Source organism: Balaenoptera physalus (genome assembly GCF_965194825.1).
Source record: "Balaenoptera physalus genome assembly, chromosome: 10".
NCBI classification, from domain to species: Eukaryota; Metazoa; Chordata; class Mammalia; order Artiodactyla; family Balaenopteridae; genus Balaenoptera; species Balaenoptera physalus.
This window is the reverse complement of record NC_138889.1, coordinates 35,809,944-35,833,337: the sequence shown is the minus strand read 5'-3', so window position 1 is coordinate 35,833,337 and position 23,394 is coordinate 35,809,944. Positions and strand designations below refer to the sequence as shown.

Genomic DNA, 23,394 nt, shown 5'->3' with positions numbered 1-23,394 from the left:
TTTTCCACAGCAAATGAAACCATAAACAAAAGACAAAAGACAACCCTCAGAATGGGAGAAAATATTTGAAATGAAGCAACTGACAAAGGATTAATCTCCAAAATTTACAAGCAGCTCATGAAACTCAATATCAAAAAAAAACAAACAACCCAATCCAAAAATGGGCAGAAGACCTAAATAGACATTTCTCCAAAGAAGATATGCAGATTGCCAACAAACACATGAAAGGATGCTCAACATCACTAATCATTAGAGAAATGCAAATCAAAAGTACAATGAGGTATCACCTCACACCAGTCAGAATGGCCATCATCAAAAATCTACAAACAATAAATGCTGGAGAGGGTGTGGAGAAAAGAGAACCCTCTTGCACTGTTGGTGGGAATGTAAATTGATATAGCCACTATGGAGAACAGTATGGAGATTCCTTAAAAAACTAAAAATAGAACTACCATATGACCCAGCAATCCCACTACTGGGCATATACCCTGAGAAAACCATAATTCTAAAAGAGTCATGTACCACAATGTTCATTGCAGGTCTATTTACAATAGCCAGGATATGGAAGCAACCCGAGTGTCCATTGACACATGAATGGATAAAGTAGGTGTGGCACATATATACGATGGAATATTACTCAGCCATATAAAGAGACGAAATTGTGTTATTTGTAGTGAGGTGGATGGACCTGGAGTCTGTCATACAGAGTAAAGTAAGTCAGAAAGAGAAAAACAAATACCATATGCTAACACATATATATGGAATCTAAAAAACAAACACAAAAATGTTCTGAAGAACCTAGGTGCAGGACAGGAATAAAGACGCAGACATAGAGAATGTACCTGAGGACAAGGGGAGGTGGAAGGATAAGCTGGGATGAAGTGAGAGAGTGGCATGGACATGTATACACTACCAAATGTAAAATAGATAGCTAGTGGGAAGCAGCTGCATAGCACAGGGAGATCAGGTCAGTGCTATCCCCTAGAGGGGTGAGATAGGGAGGGTGGGAGGGAGATGCAAGAGGGAACAGATATGGGGATATATGTATATGTATAGCTGATTCACTTTGTTATAAAGCAGAAACTAACACACCATTGTAAAGCAATTACACTGCAATAAAGATGTTAAAAAAAAAGAATATATGAAGAACAACATATCACGTGATGACAAACAGAATGCAGCTATTGATTGCTAACATACAACTGCAGTGCTAAATAAGTCTGACATTCAGCATAAGGAAATACTAAGACTCTTTGTTAACAGATGCCTCGAGAGGACCACAGGTCAGAGATGCATAATCATAAAGAGACTGAGTTCTAAAGGACTATCTGTTAGAAACAGAAATGCAATCTTCACTTGTGTGGGAAGATCTGCTTATCAGGCATGGATTGTTTAAGCCACACAAGCTGATTTGTTTATAATATCTGCAATTGATGATAAACACTTGGCTTGGTGCTTCTCCATGGTAACAATATCTTTCAGCTCTAAATCAAAGTCAGTTTTTCATTTTTTCACCACAATGAAGGTAGAGTTTTTTTCTACTTATATAAATAATAGAAGCTTATTATAGATCATTTAAACATACTAAAATTAGAAAGAAGAGAATAAAAATCCCTTGGAATCATACTACCTTAAGGTAATCACCATTAATTTTTATAATCATGTTTCCATGCATCTCTTCAAGCATACACAGGTACACATGTTACACAAGTGAGATTACATCATGCATGCTGCTTTTATTAGGATGACTTTCCCCTGCTTTTATCCTCCCATGAAAGCATTTATCACACTTAGTTAAGCTTTTTAATGTTCTATATATGTCCTTCTATATTTTCCTCAGTCCTACTGTAATCCTAGTTAGATTTACATATGTGGAAGGATATTTTTGTGATTATTTTTTAAAATATTGAAACATACTTTACATATTTTTTTGCATCTCATTATTATCTTAATTCTTCCATGTCACATGATATATCTCTAATTCATTCTTTTCAATGGGTACATAATAAGTATATGACTATACCTCAATTTAGCCATTGCCCTGTTAGTAAATATTAACTCTGTTTCCTGTTTTGAGAGATTAATGAACAATACTACAGAAAACATCTCTGAATATCTGCATTCTTGGGTGTTAATAATTTCCTTTCTTTGGGATAGATTCTCAGGAATAGATTGCAGGGTAAAAGAACAAAACTATTTTTAATTTAAATAGATGCTGCCAGATGTTTTTCTCATAAATGATATAATGTCAAAGTACACTACTGAGTGACATCATTATATGGTAAAATATTACTAGATCTGGTGTGGAGGTGGTGTCAAGAGTTTTTGGTGTGGGCCCAGCTTTGTCCCTACTTAGCTGTAATACCTTGGATGATTCATGTCACCTTTCTGAGCCCTTATCGTCAAAGTGAAGAGGTTAGAGTAGATGACTCCTAATGTTCCTATCTAATTCTAAAGTTCTATTATTTTTAAAGGTTATGGTGAAAGATTAAAACCAAAAAAACTCTTCAGATATGCTAGCTGATAACAGTGAAATCATCTTTAAAAGTTTTAGTGAACACTAAGCATTTTTTCAGGAGGGGGCTTTGATAGCCCCCAAATCACATTTTATTCTGTTAAATATTGCATACTTGCTTGATTTATGGAAGATATTTCAGTCTCATGACGTCCTTAGAATTTGAAAATTCTTAATTCAGAAGGGGTTCCAAACTGAAAAAATAATCTCAAATCAGAATTCTTCCTATGGCTAAGAATATATTTGTATATATAATATCTCGATAAATGATAAAAGGTTTCTCTAAAGCTAAATAAAGATTTTCTCTAAAAACAATAGTAATCTTATAGAATGGAACAATGTCCTTTTTCTGGGTAAAACACAGCATCCCTTAATTTGTATAAACAGCACACACAAAATATTTCACATATAATGAACCATTCAAGCCCTAGCAATATGAAATCTTAGGACAAAATATATGTACATATATAATCATTGGTGTTGCAGTCAATTCAAAGATGTGCAGCTTTGAAAGAGTCTTGTAACTCTTCCTTGAAATATCAGAAGCAGTATTATATATTTACAGAAAAGTGAGGGGATGTAATAGACTATGGCCTCTGACAGTTTTTCAATCTCTGAGTAAACAGATTTTTATACATTAAATAATTGGTGAATTCTCTTTCATAAAATTACAAAGACTTATTAAAAATGAGTTTTCTGTATCAAAATGTCTCAATCACTTTCAAAATGTCAGTTGAATTTGACTGTGAGAGTCCTCGACCTTGAACTTTTCATAGTTGGCTTCTGATTGACACATTTATTCAGTTTGACCTTTCCTTTTAACTGAACTATTCTTCTTCTGATTGAATCTTCATTGGAAGATTGCTGTTGTAGCTCACAACCTAAGCAGTAGTTTGAATAGTCTTTTCTGACATTGATGTGTTTGAATTCCCTAAATTCTAGGTATTTTTGATGTTGATGAGAATCTTCATGACTGTGAATGACAGTGCTTAAATGGATGCTGTGACCCAAATTTCCTTGTTTTGCAGTGGGGTACTTTTTGACTCAGAAACTTGTTCCTAAGCATTAGCAACTATCAAGTTAACCTTGGCAAAAGAATACTTAGTATTTGGTCATAAAGCCCATAGCTGAAATAATACATCTACTTCTTGAAGATTGTACTTGTTAAAATATTTACTAATATTGCAAATAAAATGAGAAAAAAACCTTGAATTTTTAGGATAAACTTGAAACAGATATTTAACTGGAAAATACATCTTTAGAAATTCTTATATAAAAGTAATTATTCCATGTGGAATATTATATTTTTGCAAAAAAATTAGGTATAAAAGTTTCTCCACCATTCATGGTCATTTTTCTTACTTTTAAAACATCTGTCAACACACTTTTTCCATAGCAAACCATACTCTTCCATATATATAAAGAGACCTCTATGAGACATACGCTGAGCTCATCTTCCACATAACTGCAGGCAAGGGTTTTGCTAATTTTTCTGCCAATTCATAACTCACTTACCTTTTCCTCCATCCTCCAATTATGATCTTCTCAATACTTTCTCAGCTCCCATTAACAGTTTCTTTGAATTCTTCCCTATCTTGGACAGAGGGTCTGGTTCCTCTGGAAAAATGCCTGTAATATTCCAGTGCAAATAAAGTATCTTTTAGCCACACACTTGGGACCTTTACCCTGGGAATATGTTTTATTTGGTAGCATCCTGGATTTGATGTTTTCCAAGGCCGTTTCTTACTTTACTAGTCTGTTACCACTTGGCACGACTAAAGCTGAAGAGTCTTTCTGTTTTCCATCTGGAGCCTCAGCTCCTTTAGATTTCTTCTATATTCTGCTTGAGAAATGAGCATTTCTCTCTTTCAGCTCATCTCCTTTTCTCCACTCTCCAGGAAGTTTCTTCACTGTTCCTCAAGCCCTTACCAACAGTCTCCTTGAGATCCTTCCAGGTCTCAGTAATAATGTCCTCATGGCCTTCCAAACCTCTGCATTAGAACCCCAAAGCCAGTGCCACATGTTTAGACTTTAGTTATGTCAGCACCCCACTTCTAGGTACCCAATTATTTTATGATTATTTACTGCTGTACCACAAGCCATTCCAAAACTTAGTGTTGGAAAATGACAACCATTTGGCTCTGCTTACAATTTTGTGGCTCATGAAATCAGGTAGGTAACAATGAGGATGACTTGAATCTGTTCCACAGTGGCTGAGCCTTCAGCCAGGGTAGCCAAATGAGTCTTCTAGGCTTAGCATTAGCCTCTCCTTCCCTCATGATTCCAGGGACCCAGGGTGATAAATTGCTGGCATCTAAGAGTCCTAAGTAAAATAGAGGCACACAAACAAACTGGCCTCATTCCAGACCCATTCGTATAGTTCTATGCAAAATCACAGAGTGGTCTACCACATTCCTAAGACTTTGAGACTTTATAAGAATATCAGATCAATACTGGCCCTAACTGATGGGTGAGATGAGAGCTATCATATTCTGCCTGCCTGGGCTCTGTGATTTCAGGAAAGAAATAAAAAACCTCCAGGCGGGTGTCTGAGCGCTCTTTCCCATAGCCAGGATGGGGCTAGACTTGTGTGTAGACACTGACTATTCCACAATGTAAAAATCAGTAGCAAAATAAAGCACAATTCATCCTGGAAGTCGTTATATGATGGTGTAACAAAATAGTGTTAACTTCAAAAATAAATATAAAATAGGACAGTACTAGAAAAGAGAGAACAGACATGTTGAAATATCAGTAAAATATTGCTCCCTCTAAATTATGCACTTAAGTTAGGAAGTCAAATTTGGTAAATTCTTCTTTAGCTAAAGCTGTGTCACTACAAACTACACATGGCTAAAGGAAAACATACCAGTTGTGGGTCACACACAGAAAATTCTCTCAATGCTGGATTAAAAGTCACAGGAAAGTTGAATGATGGCATGGGTAAATGAAGCTAATGGGTCATGCGTGTTATCAGAAAGGTGATTCTAGCATTTCAAGGGAAGATGCAACATTTCATGTTTGGATATGGCTGATAAAGAGCAGTCTTAAAAACATGAGCTCTCAGATCATTCTATGGTTTATTTGGAGAGTTAATTTCTAATAATAGTTTTGTGGTTGTTACCGTATACTGAAAGCATTTTATTTTGGTACGCTCGCCAAACTGTGCTTCAACTTGTACAAGTGAATCAAATTACCTGCAAGTTTAAGTAGAACAAGGATTTGTTTCATAGGCACAATAGTAGAGTGGAAAGAACACTTGACTAAGAGTCAAGCGCCCAAGGCTCTACTTCAGCCCTCATGCTTAACTTCCCCTTGAACAAGTCACCTACACTCTTTAGCCCCCGGTCTTCTCAAATGCTATAGGAATTGGTTGAACCAGATGATTTGTTATTTTTCTTTGCACACTAAAATCAATTTTTTCTGCAATGATATTTTTGTCCTATTATTTATTTTAACACATCACATTGCATTAGAGTTAATTGTCTACCTCCCACATTGCATTGTGAGTTTCTCAAAGGCACAATTTATCTCTTATCTTGTGACATGTGCAGATCAGATATGACAGATTTCATCTCTTGTACCAACTCCAGTCAACTGAAACACTGCATTGAGAAGAATCCATAGGTTGGGTCAAAGCTCAGCCATATTTTCTATGAGCAAAGGACAAGGGCATAACTTCAAAGGTGCCAAGTGTTTTCAGTTTCCTGTTTAGACAAATTAGACACTCTAACAAATGATTGTTATATGAATGAATGAACAACTTTAACTGTGCATATGCTATGAGCTCTCATAAAATAAATGTATAGCTATTGTAAAATGTTATTATTCTAGAGCTTTCCTGGTGGACAGACCATTACTAGCTGTTTACAGAACACAAGCTAATGCATGGAGGGACAAAATTTTTTTCTAACTAGTTGTATCATCTTTATGTAACATCAATGGAGGTAATTTAAAAAGCATAAGCATTGAAAGACAGTAAGATTATTCTATTCCTAGACAATGGTGTAATTCACTCTTAGGGTAAAACATTGATTACTGCCATGATTGTTAACATCTTTTTACCTCTACCAGTGTTGCCTCATTGAGCCAACCTATGGACCAGGTGTTATTCAGATTATAAAATATTATTACTGAAGAGATTCCATGAAAAAAGTGATTTGTCACACAAACACTAAGAATGATTTTCTCATAATATTAATGATGTGAGTTTAAGTACCACTCTTGCCTAGAATTCTCTTAAAGAAAACTGGTCTGCCATGGCACTTAAGAAACTGCCAACTTCAAAGTGAGGATGAGAGTCCCTCCATGGTCCCTTCCAGCTCTAGGACTGTAAAGTTTAGACGGAGTCCCCATCTCCATTCTTCGAAGCATAAGATGCTGTCTCCTTGTTTGTCACCAACATACCAAACAGATTGAAGCCGACAGAGGTGTATCAGTGAGCTTTGTGCTTGTACTGGAGATGTAAGAAAAAAGTAAAAAGAATATTTGGATGGAATAATGCATAAATATGCTAATGTCTGGATAGGTTCACAACAAATATTCAGTATAAAGCATAAAGTTAATCACTGTTTTTTAGCACAAGCCTTAAGAAGGTATAATCTAACTATTCTTATTCTTTCATGCTAAAATGCATTGAGAGAAAATATCACAAGTCAATGAAGAATAAAAGAGAAGGTAAAGACATTAAGGTAGGAAAGGATAGGTGTTTTATAATTTAAAAAGAGATGCATTTTTCCTTTGATATTTATTCCAAAGAGCACCATTGCCTAGAATGTGCATACATGTTCCAGGAGATCAGTGTGGACTGGAGAGTTCAATGGGGCAAACTTCATGGGTGTGCTGTGTGGCCACCCAGCGCCCAACACTGAGAAGGATCGTGTACTTGGTGTAAAGCTTGGCTGTCAGTCTTTTGAAATTCTGAATAATTTTTGGACACGGGGATTCATATTTTCAATTCACACTGAGACCCAAAAATGATGTAGCCAGTCCTTGTGGTCAGTTAAGCCTTTCTGAAAGAGATAAGACTTGAACAAGGCTTTAACGTGTGACACAGAATTTGGAGACTTTGGCAGTTCATTGGGGAACAACTTGAAGAAAGTTGCAGAGAGTATGTTTTCCACTAGAAGTGAGAGACAAGATAGGTTGAGTCCAGCCTCAAATGCTGAATAAGAAGTTAGACCATCCTGTAGGCAATAGGTGAAGATAGCCAATGAAGATGTTTGAGATTGTCAGTAAAATCAGTTTTAAAAAAGGATTAACCTAGCAATGCCATGTCATATGGGTAAAGGTGAGACAAAGAGAGGGCATAACATAGAGGATATAAAGAGCTGGTTTGAAAGCTACTATTAAAAACCTAAATTTAAGAGTCAATTCTCACAGAATGATTGCTAAAACTATATGAAGCACATGGAGGAGAAAACACTTCTCTCTGGACCTGGTCTGAGTATTGTGCCATCAGATAACACATCCATCTGTCTCCTTTACATCTCTTCCAAGCCTAGATACAGATGTAAGGGAAGCTGCTCCACATTCTCATCCTGTAATTTCCCATCAAATCTGGATTAGACTAAGCACTCCTTAAGTGCAGAATCTATATCTGTATATCCAAAGCTTAGCAGAGCACATAGAAATAAATATCTACTGAATGATTAGTGATAATTGCATAAACAATAAAAGAACTATGAGTCAAATATTCTCAGTAATCATTTAAGACAAACTTTGGCAACAGGTAGGATGCAGTTAAGAGTAAATTCAAGAAGCATAAGACTGATAAATTGTGTGACCTTATCTATTTCATGCCTCTTTTAGTTTAGAAGCACTAGATTAATATAGAAATGACAGTATACATACTTAGGGCCTATATTATTCCATTGAGGCTATAGTAACAGAACACCATAGTCTGGGTGGCTTATACACAACAGAAATTTATTTCTCATAGTTTTGGAGGCTGAGAAGTCCAAGTTCAAGGCACTGGCAGGTTTGGTGTTTGGTGAGGGCCAGCCTCCTGATTGACAGATGGTCATCTTTTCACTGTGTCCTCACACAGCAGAAGGGGTGAGAGGGCTCTCTGAGGTCTCTTTTATAAAGTCACTAATACCATTCATGAGGGCTTCACCCACGCTCATACTCTAATTACTTCCCAAACATCCACCTTCATATACCATCACATTGGGGTTTAGGTTTCAATAGAGTAAGTCCCCTACATACGAACCTTCAAGTTGCGAACTTTTAAAGATGTGGACATGTGTTCACATGTCCAATCACATAAGTTAGTTCATGTGTCTGGCATACATTGTCACGTGTGTGCATCCTCTACAAGTGGCTGTGCTTTTGTGTACTTTACTGTACAGTACTGTATAGAGTGCAGTAGTACAGTATCTTTATTTCTTACCTGTTCACTCAATGCCAGCCACTATATGCCCACTGTTGCACTGTACTACTGTACTTTTCAAGGTACTACAGTACTGTAATATTAAAAATGTTTTCTTTATTTTTTGTGCTTGTTTTTTATGTATTATTTGTGTGAAAATATTATAAACCTATTATAAACCTATTACAGTACAGTACTATATAGCCAGTTGTGTTAGTTGGGTACTTAGATTAACTTTGTTGAACTTACAAGCAAATCAGACTAGCGAATGTACTCTCGAAATGGAACACATTTGTACATAGGGGACTTACTGTATATAAATCTGAGGGGACAAAAATATTCCATCTATAATGGAATCCTTTTGCCTTGGCCGTTTATGTTAATCTTAGATAAAGGAATACCCATTTACCTTGCCACTAGGGAAAGGAGAGTCAATGTACATATGACCAGATAAGAGACATCTTTCAAGAATCAGGGCACAAACATGCCACCTAAGTCTGGCATCCACCGACAAGTTAAATATCACACCCCCTAATCCTGTATGCCAATTTGGGAAAAGAGGAACACTAATGTAATATACACAGCATTTTTTCATCCACTCAGTATTCTTCATATATTCAATATCGTCATCTGTAAAATTTAATTCATTGTATTAAAATTTAATTGTGATTTCTTGCTTTGAGTTGCTTCATAATTCCTAATCTTCATTTTAACCAAGGTAGCGGACTGATCCTATAAATTTGTGACTTTGTGTTTATAATACTAAACGATCCAGTTTGGATACCTAGCCATCCTGAGTTCATCAATGAGTCATCAACTAGTTTTTCCTCTTTAATCTATGTCCCTAAGAAAAACTCTTTCTGCATTTGTCTTAGTACTTAACAATACATTTTTAGAATATGTGCTTGATGTAAATACCAAGGTCCCAGTAATGGCATGGTAGAGCCATTTTTACCTACTTTTAATCTTCAATGCATTGTTGGATGCATTTAATATTTCATCATAATAGACATAAATGTCTGTCAAATAGCATTTTGTCTAGTATTTTCATCACTGGAAGCAACTAAAATTTCTATTTCAGATAATATATCCAATTATTTAAGCATGTGAGTTAATAACAGCGACTTTCTTAAAAAATATATTAAAACCCAGGTCATCATGAATGTAAATCCCATTATATAAAGGTCTAAGAAAAAAACAATTGTAAAAGGAAGAATAATGTATATGTGTATTATTTTGTTATCATGGTAGGCTACTTTAAGCAAATTATTCTCTGGGAAAAAGAAATATTGTTAGCAGGAAAGTATTTTAACTATCCAAGATTTTATGTCAATAACATTAATCATATCTAATAATCCATGTCTCATAGCTAATACCCAGTTTGTTATGTTAGAAGGTATTTTTTTAATTGCATCTCATAGAATTTACATTTTGTACTACTTTGCTTTATAGAGAGGAATGGTTTATGTGTCTCTTTGGTGGGGACTGGGGATGCTAGAAGTGCCCTATGTGAGCCCATTGAGAAAGTTATGAAAACCCTAAATAAGGACACAAAAACTGCTATACCTAGCAGGTTTCTGAGTAAGCCATTCAGCATGAATTCACTTCTTATGAGAACAGTCAAGTTATCTTGTTGTTTAGATAATTCATTCCCCAAACTTTCTCAGAGTGCTTACTATGTGTACAGCATTCTGCTAATCCTGCTGAAAAAAATGCTCTGAAGCATTTCCTAAGAGTTCATGTATGAACATTGTTTCATTCAGTTTCCCTCAATACTCAGGAGAGAGACAGAGTAGCTATTATTATGCCAGTAAAGTGCCTTGCCCAGCGTCTCAGGGCTAGGAAGGTACTGAACTAAGTCTAGAATTCAGGTCTTCTTATTCTGAGTGCAGTAGTATTCCATGAGAGGGGGGGATAACACACATCTAAAATAAAGCTAGGCACTTACCAGAAAACTTACTATAGTTATGGAAAACATTGATATCCAGTTTGTTGAAGGAGTGAATACCAATTAAGGAAATATTCCTCTTGGCTAAGAATGCAATTATAGTGCCCTTTAACAGATAACATTTATCAAACATTTACTATGTGCCAGACACACTGCTATGGGCTTTACTTGCATTATCACATTGAAGCTATGAGAGAAGCTCTGAGCAATAGGGTAATTTTCCCAAGTTCAAAATTTAATAAGTGGCAGAGCAGGGGTTCATACGATTCTGTGTCATTCCAAAACCTCTATATACTCTTTCAGCACTCTTTTCTGCTGTCTTCCTCCATAGTCTTTCCTATTTCCCTTCCTTATTTCTTTAAGAGAAAAAAGAGGGAGGGGAGGAGGTACTGTCAGGCATGAAGAAGGAAGGAAGCAAGCCATCCATGCAGTAATTAGCTCACCCAACGACAATCGGCTGCCCTAATGCCCAGCTCAGCTCTGGGAATGCCCAGAGGACCTTAGGCGTGACTTCCAAGAACGTCAAGTGCTAGTTCAGAGACATGAGCAGAGTGTTAATGAAGCAAAACTAAACAGTGGCAGAACTGATGAAGAAAGGCTTAACCAAAGAGGAGGCATTTGAGCTGTGTCTAAAAGTATCTTTCCAGGCAAAGAAGGGAGAATGAGCATCTGTAACAGAACAGGCAGAATTACGGGAAGTATTCCGGTGTAAGAAGAAATGTGAGGTTAATGTCATAGAAGCACAGAATTCAGCATAGGAGGTGGAATCGTGCTCTGAGGAGACCTCTGCTGAAACAAGGAAATTGGACTTTATCCTCAAGGCAGCAAGAGTTAACAGGCACTTTGAACAGCAAAGTTAAATATGCTTCCATTTTTAGGAAGTCTTAACTGGCAGTCTTATGTTGGATGAGCAGGACCCTTAGTCCAAGTGAAAGCCAATAAAGAACTGGACTTGAGTGGAAGGATGACATTTCCTCTATTATTTCTGAGTCATAAATAAAAGTTACAGTAATCTAGCAACTGCTCTAATGAGCGTATGTGACCAAGAAATGTAAATGACTTAGCAGTGTTGCCACTCCCACAGAGAGTGAAAAGACAGCCTCTTTCTTAAAGAGCCCTCATTTATTCATTCATTCAACAGATAGTTATTGAGCACCCGCTATGTGGCATGCTGTATGCTAGATGCACAATGCTTGGAGTGTTGTGTTAAGCACTGGTTGTGGGAAAGTTCTTTTGAAGCAACACATAATGCAATTTGTTCATAAAGCCAAAGAAAGCAGCAAAGAAAAGGCAGTGTTAAACAAGTGTCAAAGAAAACAAGAAAAGAGAGAGTAACTCCTAAGAGAGAAAAAGTGAAAATGAGGTTTAAGCTTAAGAAAGCAAACATCTGCTGTAAGTAACCATTTCATTAAAACTGCACTAAATAGTGGAAGTTCTCTCTTAGGAACTGCACACTGTGGGCTGAGATTAAGTGTAATGGGCTCCCACATGAATTCTTCTCATTACTTCTCTAGAAAGATCAGTAAATCTCCTGAAAGGGTAATTTAGGTTTAGTGTTCACAATTCATTCATTTTAATTTTAATCTTCCCTGTTTAGAATTGTAAAAATATAATGCAGATATAATCCAAAAGAGGAGGAATGGGCCCCAAATGAGACAATTTCAACTCCTCCAATAGTCTTGTCATTAATAGATATATAATAGGCTGTAGGCTTTTATTCTTGATGATGGTGATGGAGCTTCAGCCAGTTTCTAGAGCATTGCATGCTGTTAGTTGCAGGAACCAAGGAAAGGACAGCATAGAAAAGATAATCTATGTTCTACCCTTCTGAGTTCCTTGGACCTTTATGTAATTTTCAATGAAGTCTCTTCTTAATCCCATTAAGTTTTCTTTCACTACAATTCAACAAAAAAGACAAAAATTTTAAGACTTTTGTCCAGGACAAAAAGAAGTCAATTATTTGGGAAGAAAAAGATCTGGAAAATAAGGCAATCAATTATTTAATCACGAGAATGTGATTTTATGAGATAATTTTGTCAAAAATGTGAGCCTGAAAAATGACTTATAATCATTACTTTTTCTGTTGTTAAACTACCACCAATCAGTTTGTGAAACTGGAAAACAAGGACGTAAAAAAACAACAAAACAAACAAAAAACTCCAGTAACTAAGACTACAGTCTTTCCGAAGTGTTACTTCTGGAAATAATAAAGTCCTCTCTGATTTTCTGGGCATCTCCTTAGCTTTTCCATTAAACATAGACCCTATTCTAGGCCCATGGTGTGCACATTGATTCTTGATTAATTTAACAGAGTACCCTACTAGGAGAGCATCTTAGAAATCCATGGGTAAAAGGAGATCTTCACATCCAGGATGGATCCATACTATATAAATTGGTAAATATATTTAAGCTCATTTAGACAGTATTATATTACGTAGATTTGAAACTGAGGCATGGCTTATGATGTTTACAGTTTGCTTTTGTTTCCCAAAGTGAAATCAAAGGTTTTTTTAAGGGTAATTTCCTTTTCAGATTTGAAAGAAGTGAGCACTTAGTCTAGTACAAATGAGAAAATGAAATTTGAGTAACAATTTTCTCTAAGGAAATTAGCAGTGGAGGATATTCATTGGACAAATATCACATTCCTTGAAATTATTGTTATGACATTTTAATGCATTCTCACCAAGAAGCATTCCCTTGTAAATAACTGAACTAGACCATGTCTTAACAATTATTTCATGAGAGAAAACGTCAATACCCTTAAAAGTTCCTATCATAAGACTAATGGGAAGGGAAAAAAATGAACAAACCAGAAATGAAATACCAGAAAGAAATGGCTAAAACATAGTATACAGTTAATTGATTCATTTAAAGAAACACACATCTTTTGAAAAGTAAAAATTTCCAATGACTTCTCACCCTTTTACGAATGCTAAGAAAAAAAAAAAGAATCCAACAGATTTCCAGAAATTCCTCTCACTTTCATGATTTTTATATAGTCCATTAGTTTATTTCAAAATAAAGGTGAACAACTAGAGTCTTAAATACTCATTAGGACACTGCCCTATAAGGACAAATGCATCATTTTTTAAGATAATTCACCCATTCCATCAACAAATTAAAGATCTCTAATCTGGGGTGCTTCTCCATAGCTTGCATTAAACATTCTTTCATGTGTCCAACTACCGTTGGAGAGGAGTGTTGAGTTCTTTGAAGATGTCATTTCATGCTGCATGCGTATACTCTCATTCCAGTGAATTGTTTTTGATTGCAACATGGAAACTGAAGAGCATATTGGAGTTTCACTATGTTATTCTCCAAAAAGAATACCTCATGAGTTGTTGTAAATACCAGCTCTTCACACATTCATGAAAATGGAAATCTATCTGTTCTGTTAAAGTAAATGAAAGACAAGATTAAATAATGAAAGGTTGTACCAGTCATACTAAAGTGTAGGATCATCACTGATCCCATGAACTGATACATCTAAAAGATAATCTCCCTGATACTTATTGATCTCCTTAACTGCAGTTGTTCTTCAACTGTGTTCTAATCATCATGCTTCCAACAAGGATCAGGTGTTTTGAGGCACCTTTGTGCTCTGTAATTGCATTGATTAACAGAGATTCAGGCTGACCCTACTCCTGATGGTGGTGGTTATGGAAGGACTAAATCTTTGTGAAGTGAAAACACATGGCTTTGGGACCAGCACTCTTGCATCTAAGCACTACTTCATTCTGTTGCCCACAGTGTACTTACGAAAGGAGCCATTCAATAAAGCCACACAAGATAATCTTTTGACTACTGTTGCCTCATAATTAATTTCCATGTGTTGTTATTCCTTTCAATACTGCTTTCTTGCCACAAAAATAATCCTGTCTCTGAATAGCAAAGCAACAATTTTTGCTCACTGATTATTTTTCCTGTACTTTTAAAGATATGAACTTGTGCATATTTAAATATTTTTTAAATATTGTAGCTGCTAACTTATTATATGCAATATTAAATGTTCAAACCCGTTATTAGCAATTGTTGAAAGCATAGCTTCCATGTGTTCCTTAAAGTAGGGCGTGTTTGATTTCTGAATTGTTGTCATATAAATCGTAAGGCCAAAAATGGGCCCTTTGACTGAATATGCAAAGTTCCCCTTAAACCACCTTGAACTAGGCAGATTTGCAACATTTTAAACTGGCACTTCATCCCTCTTTCAGCAAGCATCCTCTGCAGATTTAATGATCAGGAACATCCTTCTGATGCATGCTGGGAGATATGGCTGCAGGGTACAGACCACAGCAGACAGTGTGTCAGATGAGGCAGAACTTCTTGTTAGGGGTGAGTATGCTAATAGTGCAGTCTGAAGACATGATCACCATAAATTATCATACAAAGGAATTTAAATGCATGGACTTTGAGCACATCAGTACTGTGCCTTTTACTTTTGATTTTACAATATATGTCATTTTTGCTTAACCTTTTGCCTTTGAAAAGATTACATGGAAACTTGCTCCTTAGAAACAGACAAAACCTACAGAGCCAACTTCAGGTCCAAAACACCTTTAGTACTAAGTGGTTACTAGGTGTTTACCCAACTTAATGCCAAACAGAAATTTTCAACAGTTGAGTCACAAAGGCACTTTGACACTACAGAGACAACATTTTTTTTTCTATGTATGTGTTTTTCAAATGCAAAGCTAGTGGAACCCCCAGGCACTTTTTTTCCTCCACTAACTTCTAAATTCTACTTCCTGAAACAGGAAAACTGCATGCCTAATATGGTGGCATTTGCGACTGTTGACAGGGATTTTTTGAAAGTCTGGAAATGTCAACACAGTCTTTCTGTGCAGAAATGACAGTTAAGTGGTTTCCAACCATGAACCAGGCTTCCAGATTCTGCGACCCTATAAAGCTACACCTTATTTGAATTAAGTAAATGACTACAGCACTAATTTCTTTTAGCACATTATTCCCCAGTATGGGAAATGCAGCTCTTAGCATGTAATATTTTCCCTTTTTTTCTTTTTCTTTCTTTCTTTTTCTTTTTTTCTTTCTTTTTCTTTCTTTCTTTCTTTTCTTTCTTTCTTTCTTTCTTTCTTTCTTTCTTTCTTTCTTTCTTTCTTTCTTTCTTTCTTTCTTTCTTTCTTTCTTTCTTTCTTTTTCTTCCTTCTTCCCTTCCTTCCTTTTGCTCTTTCTTTCTCTTCTTCCTTCCTTTCTTTCTGTTCTCTTTCCCTTTTCTTTTTTCCTTCTTTCTTTCTTTCTTTTAGCTTTTTTATGGAGCAAAAATATACCTGCAGAAAAATTTTAAAATCATGGGTGTACAGGTATACAACTCAAAGAAAAAACATCACAAAGTGATGAAATTACTTTACACCATTACACCATGAAATTACCATTTAAGAGAACTAGAACATTACCAGAATCTCACCTCTCCCTTTTCAATCTTAAACAATGACATTTTGACTGGTGTGAATACTGCATGCTAAGACCCCTTGCATGATCTCTGCAAAGAAAAATTTCACAATCTATAGCAAAAACTTATATCTTAGATTAACTTGTCTTATCCACTTGGAGTGTTTTCCAATCATAATTTTTTAAGAATTCATTAATATTATAAAAATCTTGAGCAGGAAATATAAGGTCTATGTAAGCTTCATCATCTCTTTGTTTTAGTTGTATGTGTCATCCAAGGTTTATTGATTTTGGGTAGTACATCCACCATTGGCTCAAGTAAAATGTTGTTTTGAAACAAGTGTGTATCCGGATGAGTGGCAGCTTGTTCATGTTTTTGTACATGATGGTTCTGTTCAGAAGGTTATTTGAACTCTTCTCCAAATTTATAACAAGAATGTGTATCTGTATTACTCTATTATAAAACATCAACTTTTTAAAGTGCTCATCCTCTCATGATATTTCATTTAGCTAAAAATTTTCCTTTATGCCTTTAAAAGTTACAAGGCTTATGGAAAAGCAAACCCCACACTGCAGTCAAATTTACAGAAAATTGCTTTCTTCTCTCACTACAGTTTGTTTCAGATTATGTGTATTTATTGTGTAGCACTTGCCTAGTAATTTAGAATGATGCTCCTAAAACTGGAGCTTTCTAAATGAATAACACAATTTAGAGGTTGATAACAAGAAACCAGGTATTTTTACAGGACCGTGAGGGGCATGTTTAAATGGCAAAGTAACATTCTGCTTTGTAAGTAAAATTAAATTCAAAAGGGTTTAGAACATAATTCAGGCTTGGCTTTTTTGCGTTCTGCTCTTTTAGCCTTTGGATTTATGCCTAGGAGATGATAAAATGCAGAAATTTGGAATTATACTCAATAGCAATTTCAAACAGGTTGCTATTGTCTGAATATGCATGTAACATGCAGCTCAAACTTTCCTTTGAAGTGAGTTGCTTTGGCACCAATTTTCTATTATATATTTGTATTATTTTTCTAAAATTAATAAAAACAGCTTGCCTCTTCTGCCTGGTTGGTTTTAGGCAGATTTAAACACTGAACTAAAGGTTCTGGTTCTTCTTTTTATTTTTACAATTATTTTTTGTAAGTTAATGGTTCCTGGTAATTGAAGGAACTTGGATGCTTGAATATTGCTGTTTTTAAGGTTGGCTTGTGAAATGAAACTCAAAATAGTTTTACCCTGCATTCTTCTTTCTCCCACTCCTCCATTCGTTGGTTTGTAAACTTGGGGCATTCTAATAGTACAGGCCACAGGACCAAAGCTGAGAGTTCTAGATGAAGTTTTTTTAATGATGGCTACAATTTCAGCAGCAGAATCCTTAAAGCCTTCAAGCGTGCCATAAAAATGGGAGCAGTACAGACAATTTCACCGTACTTCTTATAGGATACCTTCATTGGAATGCCCCAGCAGTTCACTTTGCTCAATCTTGAGAATGAGGAACATTCTTAGGTGGCAAGGAATATGTTTTTGTAACTTTGTAATTCTATTTCAGTGGAGATTTAGGGGACTAAAAATCTATATTCTCCTAGATCAGTCTAGGAGATTATCTCCTTTCCCATTAGAGATAGTCTATGAAATTCTTTTGGGCATCTCACAAAATCCTACAATTCTTCACCTGACCCCATAAGCACAGTAAATTGGAGCTCAGGTGTGTGGTCCTAAGACCTCATCATTGCCTGTTTAGAATCTGAGCGTCCCTGACTAGTGATGTTCCCTGCTTCTCTTCCCACTCACTGCTTTAAAGCTATCTTTACCCCAAATGCTTGTTTCCACTTTTGCTTTATTTTGCTTGTGAATTTCAGTGCTATTATTCACATCTATCCCACCATTATTAACATCCTCCAAAAATTGAATTTTCCCGTAAATAATCATCTGAAGCATAAAATTGCTTGCTTTCATATATTTAATATTCAGTGAACCAGCCTCATAACATCACCATGCATAATTTGTAGAACCATAATAGAAGTAATGAATATGTTAAAATAAGTTATTTTGCTGGAATATAAAAAGAAATTAAAGCCACACCTGGACATCTGTGCACCATTTAAGTCACTTATTCAAGTGTGATGTAGCAACAAGAAAGAAAGTAAGTCTAGACAATGTTATAGGGAACCTCTTTAAAGATGGATAAACCTGTATTATATTATCCAAGGTAAAGGAGATAGATCATTAAGAGATAACCTCACTGAGGGGGATACATAATTTGTAAAGAACCGATACTCCCAAGCAATATGAGAGGTAGGTGATCAAACACAACATAAAACACTCCAGAGAAAGGAGTGTTAGTTTTCTGTTATTTTATTTTATTTTACAAAACTGAATGTAAGAAATATGTTTCCCAAAGAGAACATAAGGGTAAGAAACTATCATCGTTTAAAGAATAAAATGTGTTTAGCTAATCTAATTGGGAACCAGAGCCTGAGCTCTGTCTATTCTGCCTAGAGGCAGAGGAAACAATAAAAAATCCACTTCTTCATGCAAATTTTTATTCATACTACTCTGTTTATTAATGCAAACCTGTAGATCAAGAAACTCTTGGTATAGTCAAAGAAGAATCAATAATCTCTTGGTTCCTTCTGAACACACAACCTATATACCCTCCTTTCCCCAAACTTGGACAGCAAATTTTATTTCCTGAATTACAAGATGAATCTGATGTGTATTAAACTGAATTTGAGAAGAAAGAATCCACATCAGGACACAACTTGTTGAGAAAAATCTAACTGCTTTTAATTATTCATACCTCCTTCCACCCATCACTTCTGATTCAACCTGGAGTTCAAACTGTATTTCAGTCTTACCTGCTTCAAACTTTTCATCAGTTCAATTCTATTTATTCTTTCCAATAAATTTTTTTCTTTGAATATTTTATCTTTAGTCTCTCCTGATCCACCTAGTCACTTTTTATTGCAAACCTGAAATTATTTTTTTTTATAAATTTATTTACTTTTTATTTATTTTATTTTTGGCTCCACTGGGTCTTTGTTGCTGCTCGCGGGCTTTGTCTAGTTGCGGAGAGCAGGGACTACTCTTCTTTGTTGTGTGCTGGCTTCTCATCACGGTGGCTTCTCTTGTTGCGGAGCACCGGCTCTAGAGAGCAGGCTCGGTAGTTGTGACACAGGGGCTTAGTTGCTCCTCGGCATGTGGGATCTTCCTGGACCTGGGCTCGAACCCGTGTCCCCTGCATTGGCAGGCAGATTCTTAACCACTGCGCCACCAGGGAAGCCCCACAAACCTGAAACTATTAAAAGTTTGACTGTTCTGTCAATTAAATAAGTCAACAGATATTTGTTGATAATTTGCTATTCATTTATTCACTCACCCATTCATCCAACACCTTCTCTGTATCAAGCCCTGAGCCGGGCACTTGGAATAGAAAGATGAAGATGCCAAGGTCTCAGCCCTCTGTGTGGCTCTATGTCCACTTGTCCACTAGTATGAGAAGCATCTTTGGGAATGGGGTGAGAAACACCAAAGAAGAAAGCTCCCTGGATAACCTGCATCCTTTAGGGGAAATAATGAAATAAAGGCATAGGCATAGCTATAGCACTGGCTTCATAAATTGTTGGGCCCAGTGCCAAATGAAAATGCAGAGCCCCCCGTTCAAAGCTTGATAAGAATTTCAAGGCAGTGACAGCAGAACATTAATCCAAGTATAGGGACCTTCTAAGGAAAGGACCTTGTGTGACTGCACAAGTAACACACCCATGAAGCCAGCGTGGCATAGCTATTAAATTATGTATAAATCTACAGGAAAAAAAGGACTTTAGCAAAGAGGAAGATCAGTTATAACAAAGTTGTCTCACTCTGCTTTCTCATCTATAAGATTAACATATTAAAGACTCCTCAGAGGTTTCGCCAGCTTTTTACACAAAGATCATTTTTTATTATTCTGCCTCAAGAGTCACGTTTTGAAAGATTTTGTTTATCGTGTTGAAGTAATCATTAATTCATATTTCTATTTTAATTTTCACCAAAATCTTTTATCATGAGGTAGCCAGTGTTAACAAAGTAGGTGATTTAACTCCAGCCAAGAGCAAAAGAGACTTTACATTTTAGCTACTTGTGAACTGTTATCTGTTTTGTTTTGTTTTATTTTCAAATACTTGAAAAAAAAATGAAAGATACCAGTTACCATCGAATGGAACCCAATTTGGAACCTTTGATTAAATACTCTTCAAATTTTCTCCAAGCTATAATTTTCAGTGATTCTCACCAGCGAGAGAGGAAAATTTGAGAATTTTCTGCCTTTTGCCCTTGGAAAGATGCAAGTGCATACTATCACTTTTCCACATACAAAGGGAAACTCAAGTTCAGTGAAAACCTTGAACATATTCCTAATACATTTAGATTTGAGAATTGAGCAGTATTAATGTGCTCTATCTTTATATCTCTCAAAGCACTACACTTATGAACCATTGATATAAATGTCTATCTTTAGCATCTGATCACTTCTGAAAATTTCAAGCTTTAAAATGCACGTGTTTAGCACAATTATCTTTTAGAAGATAGAGTTTGCACAGTTTTTCTTTTCCACCATTGATCTAATATGAAATGACAGGCTTGGAGATTGCACAAGCCTTTGGTGGAGTAATGTCTTGAACTCAAAGGAGTCTCCAGTGAAAAAGAAAAAGAGCCATAAATCACAGAAAGCAAAGCTGGGTTTGACGATATGCTGGTATTTGAGGCTCAAAAGGACAATAACAAATGTCTTCAGTGTAATTTTAATGTAATTAATATAATAGTAAACAAATTTGCAAATCATTTATGTTTTAGAGCAGAATTGAAATTATTCAGTTAATATATTTGCTTTTCCAATATTTAAAAAATCTTTAAAATGGAGTTATAAAATGTCCTTGCCTAGAAGAAAATCTAATCTCATTCATGCAATGTCTTATTGGAATATCCTGCATCACTGTGGAAATTTTAGTTCACTACTATCACTAGTATTGGGTAAGACTTTTAAAATAACTTATACCAATCACTTGCTTTTCTAGTTTAGACATTTTCTACATTAACTAGTTTGATTGACACCTGTAACATTTCTTTTAGACACTGAATAGCAGTTTAGTTTCTTTTCTCTTGTATTTTTCATGTGTTTGTTTGCTAATCTGTGGAACTCTTTAATAACTGACTAAAAAGTGACATTTTTGGTCAATCATTTGGATTTTCTGCACCACATTTAGTTTGGTTCACTGAAGTGGTAGTTGACTTAAGTGACTTGACTCAAATGACTAAATGATTGAAACAGTTATATATAAAATGCACAAATGAATTGTCCTTGCATACAGACAACCAATTGATGGAGACTAAATTTCTTGTATTTAACCACTCAACAAATATTGAGTGCCTACTGGAAGCCAAGTTCTCTTTTAGTCACTGATATTTCCATCAATTGACTTAGACTTTCTGGGGAGCATTTTGCTATTTTGAAACAAGTACACTGATTTCACTTTTCCATTTTAAGAAAAATCTAATCAACTGGATTTTACATCATACATATTTTTGCATCACAAATTGTATGTACATTTCATTATGTATTTTGTTCCACAGACCTAACCTGTTTTTCTTACATATCCATCCTAATATAAAAATGACATTTAGTATTACTTCACATTTATGTAAACTTGCTGAAATAAGTTCTTGGTGTGGGGGGTTATGTCTTAAATGCTGATTTCATTCATTGTTTAGTTAGTACCTACTATATGTCAGGACAGTTCTAGCGTGCAAGAGGGAGAAGTGGTGAAATGGGATTGGGTATAAGTGCTTTCTGATGCCCTGGGAAAGAACATAACTTTTATGCCACAGGTTATGGATATCCATCAAAGGGCCAAAGCAGGAAAGGCACATGATTTGATATGCACTTTAAGAGGATCATTCTGACAAATGTAGAAGACGTTTTAGAGGAGCGTGAGACCAAATGGGAGACCACAGCAAAAATCCTGACAAGAAACAAGAAGCGTATGAAAAAAGGCAATGGTAATTGAGATGGAAAGGAAAGCACATGTTCAAAAGATAGGAGGGAGACAGAAGCTACAGATCTTTGTGGCTCACTGGCTATGGAAAATGAGAAAGAAGAGGCAAGGATGAATGCCAGTGATTATGCTTAATTGAGTGGTCAGTGGGAGGGAAGACACATTCTGGTTAGACCAAGACAGTTCCAAGTTATACTTGGAGTGCCAGCATAATTATTAATGAAGTCCCTTCTCTCAAAACTGTCCTCGTTTAGTTGATATATTATATGGCCATCCTAATGAAGAATGATCATGCTTTTCATGTAATCTGGAAGATAAGTAGATAAGTGAATTGGGGGTAAAGCAAGAGCATTTAAAATAAGGCTCTCCAGAGAGAAATACCCAGTAAGCAAATAGATTTGTGGCTATGGAGCTCAGGAGAGAAAATACGTAAGTTGAGATGTAGATTTGAGCATGATCAGATGAAAATGAAATTGCAGAGACAGCATGTGAAGAATGAGAAGAGGAAGAAGCTCAGGATAGAAGCTTCAGAAACACTTATGCTGAAGATAAGGAGGAAGCTACAAAGAAGATTGGGAAGTAGCTGACAGACACAGAGCAACTAAGAGGAAAGTCAAAGAAACCAAGCCTTAGGGACAAGAAAAGGGAATTTCAGGAAGGAGAAAATAGGCAACAGTGTCAAATGCAAGTAAATAGAGAACAAATAGATACCATTGGTTTGAGCAATTTAAAATACATTGATGACTTTGACAAGGGCAAATTCAATGGAATGATGGGTGTAATAACCAAATCACAGTAGGTGGAGAGAGGCAAGTGATAATGCATGAAAGGTGGTGCAGTATCTTAAGGAAAGCATGGGCTTTGAAGTCAGACAGATTGTTTCACATCCCCACAAGGTCTTACTAGTTGTGTGACTTTGGGCAGGTTGCTTAACTTTAACCCTTGCTCACCCTTCACTCATTCATTCCATACTTATTCATCAAACATTTATAGAGCACATATTATGTGGCACTGTGTTAAGAACCAGCTAACCATGAGCAACTGATGTCTTCAACATGAAGGAACACCTTACAATATAATACAAGGAGTACTATTACAGGTATATAAACAGCACATT

General features: G+C 35.8%; 1 protein-coding gene across 2 annotated transcripts in view; it reads left to right on the top strand.

Moving 5' to 3' along the window:
• Window positions 1-23,394, top strand: part of CNTN5 (contactin 5) — a 1,367,783-nt gene that overhangs the window by 1,209,836 nt on the left and 134,553 nt on the right. For both annotated transcript variants that reach the window (XM_082409880.1, XM_082409881.1), the window contains one exon: window positions 15,048-15,168. In XM_082409880.1, coding sequence (XP_082266006.1) covers window positions 15,048-15,168 — 121 coding nt within the window. The remainder of the gene's footprint in view (window positions 1-15,047; window positions 15,169-23,394) is intronic.